Genomic DNA, 11338 nt, shown 5'->3' with positions numbered 1-11338 from the left:
CGTTTGGTGTAAATCTATTCAGAGTAGATCAGCTGCTGAATGGTAAATCAACATTTCTATCATTACCACAGTTTCAAAAGGATTAGTAAATTGACTTAGTACTCTAGCTGTAGGCAATAAAATAAGCATGTGCCAGAACATACAGACCAAAGAGTATGCATTTGAAAATTAAAACCAGATTGGAAACATACAAACAATGGCATCCACTGGTATTGGTTTATAGGTTTTATTTCTTTGATTTGTTTCAATTAAAAACATATTTCCAGCCATTTCTGAACCAATATTATGTCAGACCAAGATTAAAAGTAGGATTTCCTGTTAACAGCACATAGCAAGCCACTGGCCTACACATAATGCTGTAGGATGTTAGGTTAAATATACACCAATTTTGCAGACCACACACAAGTGCATTTCAAATACTAACAGCAGGTAAGAAATGAGAGATGTCTAGCCTTGAGACAATGCCAAAGATATGGTCTAGGGGGCATTACTTTTAAATATTCCCAATTCACAAGTAGTCATATGGACATAGGCATCTTGGGATGCCACAGCATAGCCACCAATGCCAAATTTAATATCCATTTAAAAAAAATGTTGGTAATGACAAAGATAAGTCGATTCTAATACAAAACGTACAGAGAAGCATTTCCAGGCCAGCAGCACTGAAAAAATGTACTAAAATTGAGGAACAATGTTTATTTTTATTTGTTCAAAAGTTTCCCCACCATTACATACCCACATCATGTCCACCTACATCTGATCCTTTGCTGTTGCGGTGAAGAATGCCTTCAAAACAGTCAAATTCATTTACTGTTACAATGACTTCAGTTATGAACAACAAATAAATTCATCTGACTGAGAAAAGAGACCTGTAGGCCGGTCACATTATTTCTTACCCTCCATAAGAGCCATAGTTAATTTTTGGTCACACATGTCAATGATTACATGAGAAAGCAACACAAGCCTATTAAATATATACTGAAAAACCATTTTCCCTATGGAAGCCACACGTTTTCTGGCCACCACAGCTATGGATGGGAATCACCAAGAGCATTCACATACCCCTTTATTTTATGTGACAAAGATGGTTAAAGAATTAAGTAACTTAAAAGTTGGGTACCACTTTCCTTTGTTATCTATCGCACTCACTTCTCAACCATCGCACATATCAAAAGAAACCCTATCCCTACCTAGATTTAACATGTTGGCATTGCACTAAGACACCAGAGCAAATTAAAAATCTCCCTCTGGAATATCTGGGCACTGATCACAGCTTTTCCTCTAGAGAATAAAGTACATGAAATTTAGCTGTGAATCATGTACATACACAAGCAGACATGTTAAGACAGCTGAAACACATGGGTACAATTAATCCTTTTTTAGGATGTAAATTATCACCACTAAACAGCAATTTCAAGCCTAACATGCAGTAGAGATGACATGGAAAAGATAACAGCAGAGTTGCCAATTTCCCTAAAAAAAACTTTCCTATTTCCCATGACACAAAGTCAAAAAATTTATGCAGACTTGAAAATATATATATGATGAATGCTGGATTGCCAAAAAGATGTATTTCAATAATTCTGCCTCAACATGAGGATTACTGCTCAGTCTGCTCATTCTCAAAACCTTTTGAAGGCTTGTAATGACTATTCAGATGCCACTACCTATGCATTATAAACTCTAACCATCATTGTACATTGATTTTTTTTTAAAAAAAATAAAACAAAATCCATAAATCAAACTCATGAAAAATAAAATGTTTTCATTCTGTATGAACCGAATGAGGCTGGAATTTCAAATATGCAGAATCAGTCTACAACATAATTACAGGGTTTTCCAGAGGCACAGACAGCTATATCTACAACACAAGAGGACTGGATCTCGGAGCACCAGTTTCTTCTCTTCATCAACAGCATTTTTACATTCAGCTCAGCAAAGGGCAGTTCTCCTCTCAAGGGAAAAACAGTCATTGTCTGGATAGGGCCATCTTCTCTCCAGTTCCTGCATTGCTGTTGTTTTTTTAAGGATAGTCCAGCTACATTATTGTCTCACACCTGTTGCTGAAAAGGTGGTTTATAACAGCTGGATCTGCCACAGTTGAGGTATCTCCTAGGTCCCGGTCATTTTTTGCTATCTTTCTTAATACTCGCCGCATAATTTTACCTGCAAAGAAATTATAAACTTCAGCAAATACCATCTTGGTCATGATATTATTACAACAACATTTATATCCCGCCCTTCTCACCCGAGAGGGGACTCAGGGCGGCTTACAATAAACACACATATAAAAATTATACAATACACTATAAATCAGATTAAAAATTATTAACTTACATCAACATTCATAAAATATTATAAAATACAAATGGACATGTTCAAGTTCAAAAGACTGGGTATGTCAATTGAGTTCTGGCGTACAGAAACCTATAGTGCACCAAGTCAATTTGGGATCCTCTGTGGGTTCAGAGTCTCCCAAACAATGGTGTGGGCGACAAATGATGCACTCCCATATCTGAAGATGAGAATCTCTCCTTGTGCTTCATTTGATAACAATTATAACTATGCTTGGTGCCACCACTTCCAGAAACAAGCTAATCTGCTTTCACTTAGCATTTATTCACAAAGCTTCAATCCAAGAAGGGATTCAGGCAGTTCATGGTCTAAATATCCTAAGGGCACTAGATCTAACTTAGAACTTGAGTGAAAGGCTGCTGCTGGTGTCGTAGGCTCTATTTCAGAGGAAGGAACTGGCAAAACTACATTTGAATATTCCTTTCCTAAGAAAAACTTATGAAATGCATATGGTTGCCATAAATTGAGAGGCGACTCAAAGGTACACATACACACAGGATCTGAGGATAGGGGAAACTTAATACTCTTCATTATATGAAGTAGATTCACTAAGAATATGTGCTGCAAGATTCTGGGCTCCTAAGATATGAGAAATTGTCACTTAAATATTAATTCTTGCTTGTCTAGTTCTTACACTAGTGAAGTCTGCTTCTCTGAAGGATTTTAATCAGAAGCTAGATGGCCATCTGTCAGGAGTGCTTTGAGTGTCCCTCTGGGCAGCTAAACCAGGCAATTCCAACTGGATGGCCCCCCATGAGGGTCTTCCTCCAGGGGCAAACCAAGAATGGGCAACTTGGAAGTCCCTGAACAGACTCAGAAGTGGAGTGGGCAGATCAAAAGACAACTTGGCAAGGTGGCACTACCTGGAGGAATCCTCCACCTTGTATGATTGTGGAGCTGAACAAACAACTCCTCATATGTATGCTTGCCCAAAATGTCCTGCCTCATGCACGGAGGAGGAGTTGTTTAAAGCTATGGACAATGTGATTGCTGTTGCCCGCTTTTGGTCCAAAACTATTTAGCTGTTTGTGAATCTTTTATTTTATCACTTTTAAACTTATTTATTATGCAATGTTTTTGACACAAAATAAATAAATAAAAACTGCATGGCAGGGGGTTGGACTGGATGGCCCTTGTGGTCTCTTCCAACTCTATGATTTTACACAGATAGGATACTGTAAATGAGGCCAACACAACTGGAAACAGAAAACTTTATTATTTTCTATAAGTCTATGTTGGTATATGATTTACAGAGCACAAGTGATATGTTTACTAGATTTCCAAATTCTTAGACTACTTACTTTCAAGAAGGACGAAGAGAAAGGAAATTTAATAGTAACAATAAATATGGTAGTAACAACCTTGATCTAAGACAGATATTTGTTGTACAAGGAAGTAGGCTTCCTGAAATTAAATTAAAGTGTACCTGAGCGGGTTTTGGGCAGTCCAGGGGCATTCTGAATATAATCTGGAGTTGCAATAGGTCCAATTTTTTCTCTAACTGTAATTGAGAGAAGAATTATTTTAGTAAAAGCAAATAATTCAATAGGGAAGTGGCTTCAAAAATCTTTGATACATCTTGTCTCTCTCTGACTCAAGATAATTGCAGAACCGTGGAGTCATTTTATCTGCCATGGATCCATCCTAAGAAATTCAGGGTTAGTAGTTTCATGAAAAATAGAGATTCTTCTCCACACACCACTAATGCTGTAGTCAGGGAAAAGACTACACAATTTGGAGCACTCCACCAAACTGCAAATCCCCGGATTCCTAGGGGAGAATCACAGCAGTTGAAGGGCTATCGAAGTGCTGTAATTGTTCTGTATTTTTATACTCTAAGCAGCTTCAGTAACTCAGTACTGATATCCCAATAAGAAATTATTTTAGTAACTTATCCACAGCACAGCAAACACCACTGGAGGATGAAGAATACAGGTCAGGCAAAGTAACCTTCCAACTGTGAGTATCATGTTGTCATACATACTATCTGAAATGTAGAGCTTATATAACCAATATGCTCCCATTCAGCTAAAGGAAGGAGCCAGTACTGATTGCTGTAACTTATGATTTCTATTTTTGCAGCACTTCCTACATTTAATAGTATCTTGAAGCAGTGTACAATTTAAAAAGCAGACACTAGGAAATACTAAACTGGAAATATTAAAATACAAAATGTTAATCATTTTTCAAGAATTACATGATTTAAAATATTTCACATCAGAGGTTCAAAATATTACTCTCAAAGTGGGCAGGACATTCAGGATTATTATTATTTCCACATTATTTCTGCCCGTGGTATTAAATGTTCTATTAAAGAATGCTGGATAGTTCCCTGTTCCTGTGATAATTGGATTTTGAAAAATTTGGCTTGTTGTGGAAACAAGGATTGGTGATAAAGCTTCAGTGGAGAACACCTTTTCCCCATGATAACATTTTTCAGGAGTGACTTTTCCTTCAGAGGCGTAGATTTCCTCTCACTTATCTCACCCCTGTTTTTAACTATGAGTTCTGTGTAATTCGGATGTTTAAAACTTGGGAACTGCCTGTATAACCTTGCAGTGCAATGTTACAATTAATACAGATCGTGCTTGTACAGAACGGAAGAAAGTTTTTTTCAATAATGAGATTTTAAAATGATAACACAAACTCTTTCTTTGGTATTTTCACCACTAAGATTACTTATATTCTTTTTCCATTACAGGGTAGAAACTGCTCATTTTCACTTTATTTCATGTTAGTCCACCCAATGTCTTACTAATTATCTAAGAGCATGCTTTTTGAAGTTTATGACTCCAGGACATTGACTAATGTGCTACAGTAAACAGAAATTTAGGACACCTTCTAGATCTGCACTCAGTTCATATGGGGCACTAGCCAGGTCCCTTCTTGCCTGAAATTAAAGAATTACATGGGGACTCCTTGCTCCACACATCTCCTGGCAGCTGCACCAATAGAAAGAGAGGTCTAAAATTAAGAACTGGGATGAGCTTTTTGAAAAATGTCCAAAGAACTGGCAAAAATTCTGTATAAAAACTGCACTCAGATTGCACTGGGATAACTAAAACCAAAAAAATCCTATCCTAATCAAGAGCTCTGGCAAATGCCTCTTATGTCTACTAAAAATAAGCCCATTCAATTTCTTTTCTGTTGCTCAACCAGGTACCAACAATTTGAGATCTAACTAGCAATGCCAACCCACTCTTTTCTCCAACAACACTGCTGTCAATCAGCACTGGATGGCTGCTGTACATGCATCACATTTGCAAAATTCAGGCCCCTTCACGAGACATGCAGCCTGCCCCTGCGTGTCCAAACTGGGTGCCAGCTGGCACAGACAACGTGGCATGGGAGCAACAAGGCCAGCAGAGTTAAATTTAGGTTCAGGGAAAGTTAGTTATGACCCTTTTATCTGAAAACTGCCTGCCAAACAATCTGAAAAGCAAAGCCAAGATGGTCACGGGAAAGCAGATAAACTATCTCTTCTCTAAGTAATTCTTTTCTACAAGCTGACAAAATATGAAATGGATTAATGTGCAGGTAGCATAGTTCAGTGCACACTTTCACTATTATAGGGGATCCCAGGTGCAATGTCCAAAAACTCAAATATAAGAAGGATCAGGTAACAAGTGACAGTAAAGCCCTTTGTTGGGAATCTGTGGAGAAGCCCTGTCAATCTGCCAGAATCATATGCTTTAGGATCTCTCATGTTCTATCTATTCATGCTGTTGTATCATATCATTACTGCGTGTCTGTTACGTAATACATAGTTTGCTATGGAGGGTTAACATAATTACTTATGGGAACCTGAGTAGCTTCTAAAATCAGCTGAAGCTAATTGCCAAGCCAGAGGCTGATACATCCTATTGCATTAACAAGGCCTCTGATAATGAACAAGATGAGCTATGGATTTGTTTTGAGAACAACTGGATACCCAAGCTGCTTGGCCAGTGAGAGAAAAGACCACAAAAAGTGTAACAGACAGGATCTTTGGACCAATGGGATCAATGTGTGTGAAATGTTTGAATGTAGAAGCCTATACAATTTTGAAGCTGTCACTTCAGACAATAACTTATTGTAGTGGGTTTACTTTTGAGACAGCAAAGACCTGCAGCTGACACCATCAGATGCAGTAACACTTACCTAAAATCACAAACAGGTAGGGCTTTGCTTCCTACATATGACATGTGGCATCCCGCTGTGCCTCTATCCATACATTTTCTAAAGCTTTGGCCACATTTTAATGCAATGCTTTTAGTGTATCTCTCAAGCAGCATGAGAAGGTCTACCAGCCTTACCTTGTTTCTTCAGCTCATCCATCAAATTCTTCGTGAAATCATGACCATCCCTTAGAGTTACAAAGCAGTAGAGGCACTCTCCCTTCACCGGATGTGGGTGGCTCACCACAGCTGCCTCCGAGATGGCAGAGTGCTCCACCAAGGCAGACTCCACCTCCGCCGTGCTTAGCAAGTGACCTGCAGACAGGGGGAACCATATTACATCTTGAAATGACTGCTTTTATATACATAACCTTTCTGTCACCATAACAATATTTTTGCACCTTCTCATCCTCCAGTAGTTTATATTCATCAAGTGGTGCCTCTTATTCTGTATAAAATGAATGCAAATAAAGGCAGCCGAGGGAAGGGAACCAACTGACAAGTTTTCTTCATATGCAATAGGATAGGCATGGGCAAACTTCAGCCCTCCAGGTGTTTTGGACTTCAACTCCCAAAATTCTTAACAGCTGGTAGTCTGTCTGAGTGATCAAAGTGATCCTACAGCAAGGCAATCTGACACCAAGTAACAGAAAACCTATTATTACAGGGAATAATAAATTGTATTTTACAAATTAATTTTTGCTAACTATATTGGATGCCTCTAGATATAAAAAATATCCTATTAACCTCTCACTGTTTCTCCACTAGATGCATAAAACCTTCAGCTTTCCTTCTTGGAATCCTAAACATTGCTTAAGTTTTCTTAAGCACACAATAAGCCTGTCCAGTCACAAACACTGGCTCAACTTTGCTTGATGTTGGCTGGATCTTTATCACTACTCGGCTACTAGATTTGCCCTAATTCCCATTTGCCCTAATTTACATACTTCAATAATAGCTAAGCATAGATCCAAATAGCGTGGAGAAAACATTTCATATAACAAACCAAGACTTGGTATAAAATTGCTACTGTATTGTGTAATATACAAAACATATTTTAGGAAACTACATATTCTTGTTGCATAAAGCCTTTCCTCTTACCAGAAACATTTAGCATGTCATCAATTCGACCTGTGATCCAGTAATAACCATCTTTATCTCTCTTGCAGCCTGGAAGAAATCCAACAAATCGTCATTCTAGGGAAATAACTAGGTAAAGATACTTGGATTTTGGAATTCTACCAAAGTAGGGGTGGAGAAGGTGGAGAAGCATAAAAAAGAAACTAAATTAGCAAGGAAGAGTAACACATTTTTCAAAAACCAAAATGAATGTGTTCATGAGGATACTATGCAAAAAATCCAGAGCTAATATATTAAATGGGATGTGCCACAGAAATTGCATGCCATGTTTTGCCACTCAGAAGCCTTGCACTCTAATTCTGAATATAGAAGAGATCAATGGATAGTGAAAAAATGGGGAGAAAGCTATGCAGTGTATCAGTTCAGAGCTTTTCCCCTTCATTTTTCACATTTCATGGCTGGCCTCCAATATTGCAGAACAATTACCAGAAACTGCTTGGGTTTCAAGGAAGCCAGAGGGAGACTAGCCACTCACTCTTTACAGTATTCCCATAGCTATAATTACAGGAAAAACAGGATAGGAACTGTACATTTTAACATTTGTTCCCAATATTACAGCAACGATCCCAAGATTACAAAATTCTTGTTGATCTGTCCCTTCAAATCATTTCTGGATTATAACAACCCTAATATGACCCTATCACAGGGCTTTCTTGGAAATATTTGTTCAGAGGGGGGTTACCTTTGCCTTCCTCTGAGACTGAGGAAATGTGACTTGCCCAGGGGTATTCAATGAGTTTTGATGGACAAACAGGGATTTGAACCCTGGCCTCCAGGGCTGTACACACACTGCACTGGCTCAATTACAAAATGAGCTTCTCACAAAATCAAACATCAATCTATCCAGCCAATGCATAAGTAAAAACAGGCCACATTAGAAAGAGAACACGAATATAAGGGCTGACTTAAGAAACAAAATGGAAATGGGTTACATCGCTAATGACTATTGTACTTATATCCTTCTGAATTTACCATCTCTGTAAGATAACAGTATATCTCTATGTCCAGAATGATGTGTGGGGTCTTACCATCTCCTGTCACATAGTAACCAGGGAACTTTTTGAAGTAAGTAGTTTCAAACCGCTGGTGGTTTTTGTACACTGTGCGCATTATTCCTGGCCAAGGTTGCTTGAAAACCTAAATAAAAAGATAGATATGACAATGTATTACACATATGGGCAAGCAAAAACACACACAATGTTTGGAATATTCTGCATTGCATTGTTGCTCTGGATTACTTCCAAACTTTAAAATAATATTTGAGACCTTACATGGCTATGTGAATTATTCTCTCTGGAAGTTCTACTGGTGTTACAAGATCAAGCAGTTGACTGACCAAATTATTTGAGCTAGAAACACTCAAGTTCAAATCTAAGAATCTTGATTAAATAAGTTGCTATCTCGCAACTTAACTAGGTCATGTCAGCTTAATTGGGTCAAGTGTGAATTCCTTGAAAAATAATTGGGATTTCTACCACCACTACATTATGGAATTATGCAGACAGCAATGTCTCAGCACAGCTCTATAGAGACCAGGATAATTCAGTACACTTCCAAACATTATAATGCTCAAAGTGTAACAGTGAAAAGTTTTCCACTGATACTTTTACCAAGGTTTTTTTTCATTTTTAAACATTCATTGTTTTATAATTAAGGAAGGAATATGTCACGTGCCAAATGGAGAAGCAATACCAGGCAAATCTAAAATCAAAGCTGTAACTAACTTCCTTTCAGGGAAATCTCCCTAGAAAACCTAAATATTTATGGTCACCAGATGTCAGGCACGATAAAAGCACTATATAAACCATTACACTATATAACACAATTTTTGTTCCTCGGTTATAAATGTCATTTCCTAATTGATTCTATCATAAAAACATGGAAAAGGGTTATTAAACTGAAAAAACTTTGTTTTGTGAGACATCCTGCAGAACTCCTTGCTATAATTTTTCAATGAATATCTCACCGAATTTCAACCAATTCAAAATAGTTTGTCGCAGCCACAAAAACAAAGTTTCTGGAGTATAACAATGACTTTCAAAGTAAGTTCTGCATACTTAAACAGGAAATAACACTTTCAAATCAGGAACAGATTTTTTTTTTCATTTTTTTTACATAGTGTTATCAGGGCTTTCATCCCTCTTTCCTTAATAATCTAAATAATGCAAAAGAATTTGATGTCATTGTGCTGTCATATCTTAAAATATTTACAAGTATTCTAATAAAAACAATTCCCTAGAAAGAGTTAAATTTGTATCAATGTAATATTTAATCTGATATTTGTATTTTAATTTTTCTCCCAATCACATATCTCTTTTTACTTTCTGGGAAAAAAACAACTCATAAAATATTTATATAATTGAACATGGAAATTAGACTTTAGAAAACTTTTTGTTTATTTGTTAAATATTAGTAAAATTATTATTATTTACTTTATTTTTATCCCGTCTTTCTCCCCATAGGAATTCAAGGCTGCTAACAGTGACATGACACAATACAATAAAAATTTAAAAAACAAGGGGAAGGCATACATATATGAATATAATTTTTGTAAAAAAAAAATCAAATATTTGTGTCATGAGTATAAAAGTGAATAACAATGAAAATTACTGGGCTGTATGGCCATGTTCTAGTAGCATTCCTCATGACGTTTCACCTGCATCTATGGCAGGCATCCTCAGAGGTTTGTTCAGAGGTCTATGGAAATGAGACAAATGGGATGTATATATATCTGTGGAGTGTCCAGGGTGGGAGAAAGAACTCTTGTCTGTTTGAAGCAAGTGTAAATGTTGCAATTAGCCAGCTTGATTAGCATTCAGTAGCCTTGCAGCTGCAAAGCTTTGCTGTTACTGCCTGGAGGCATGCTTTGTTTGGGATGGGGGTGTTAACTAGTCAGGAGAGAACGCTGCTGGAACAAGGCCATATAGCCTGAAAAACTCAAAACAACACTGTGATTCCGGTCCTGAAAGCCTTCAACAACACAGTGAAAATTATGTTTAAAAACTATACTAAACTAACATTCTAAATGAGATCTCAAGTGAAAAGCAACAAAGAAATTGAAGTGAAATTTTCTGAAAGGCTTATGTCAGTAGGAAGTGGAGTCAGTAATACTAGATCACTACGCTGAAACCACAACTAAAGCTCCAATGCCACTTGCTTTCCCCCCTGCGATATGAACAGACAAAATGGCATCATCTTTCATAAACAGAAATGCAGTGATCAGACCAAAAACTTGGAGCGTGTCCAAACAACCCAGTCATGTTTCCCAACATGACACACAGATTCTTTTCTAGACAGTGAGAGTTTATTCTGAGCACTGCTCCACTCTCCAGTTATGGTTCTATGCTGCTGCTGCTGCTGCTGCTGCTGCTTTATTATTATTATTATTATTATTATTATTATTATTATTATTATTATTATTATCCTGCATTATCTCCCCAAAGGGGACTCAAACAGTTTAAATGAAAATCTTATACAAAATCTGTTCTGATTAAATCAGTGGTTCTCAACCTGGGGTCCCGATATTTTTGGCCTACAACTCCCAGGAATCCCAGCAAGTTTACCAGCTGTTAGGATTTCTGGAAGTTGAAGGCCAAAAACATCTGGGAACCCCAGGTTGAGAACTACTGGATTTAATAATTCAAATCCTCTTCACTCTCCATGAGAAATTTAAATTGTGCTATTGT

At 37.3% G+C, this 11338-nt stretch overlaps 1 protein-coding gene and 1 long non-coding RNA gene across 4 annotated transcripts in view; one reads left to right on the top strand and one right to left on the bottom strand.

The window, feature by feature from the left end:
* LOC134298447 (uncharacterized) overlaps positions 1-11338 on the top strand; it is a 374816-nt gene that overhangs the window by 328664 nt on the left and 34814 nt on the right. The gene's annotated exons all lie outside the window — the stretch shown is intronic.
* The window catches only part of acss2 (acyl-CoA synthetase short chain family member 2), an 82113-nt gene continuing 70987 nt past the window's right edge, over positions 213-11338 (bottom strand). For all 3 annotated transcript variants that reach the window (XM_008109973.3, XM_008109972.3, XM_003220544.4), the window contains 5 exons: positions 8681-8789; positions 7614-7682; positions 6651-6827; positions 3782-3856; positions 213-2166 (listed from right to left, as the gene is read on the bottom strand). In XM_008109973.3, the coding sequence (XP_008108180.1) occupies positions 2039-2166; positions 3782-3856; positions 6651-6827; positions 7614-7682; positions 8681-8789 (558 nt within the window). In that variant the 3' untranslated portion in view covers positions 213-2038. The remainder of the gene's footprint in view (positions 2167-3781; positions 3857-6650; positions 6828-7613; positions 7683-8680; positions 8790-11338) is intronic.

The sequence above is a fragment of the Anolis carolinensis genome, chromosome 4 (assembly GCF_035594765.1).
Source record: "Anolis carolinensis isolate JA03-04 chromosome 4, rAnoCar3.1.pri, whole genome shotgun sequence".
NCBI classification, from domain to species: domain Eukaryota; kingdom Metazoa; phylum Chordata; class Lepidosauria; order Squamata; family Dactyloidae; genus Anolis; species Anolis carolinensis.
The sequence above is the reverse complement of the archived record's forward strand: the minus strand, read 5'-3'. Positions and strand labels throughout refer to the sequence as shown.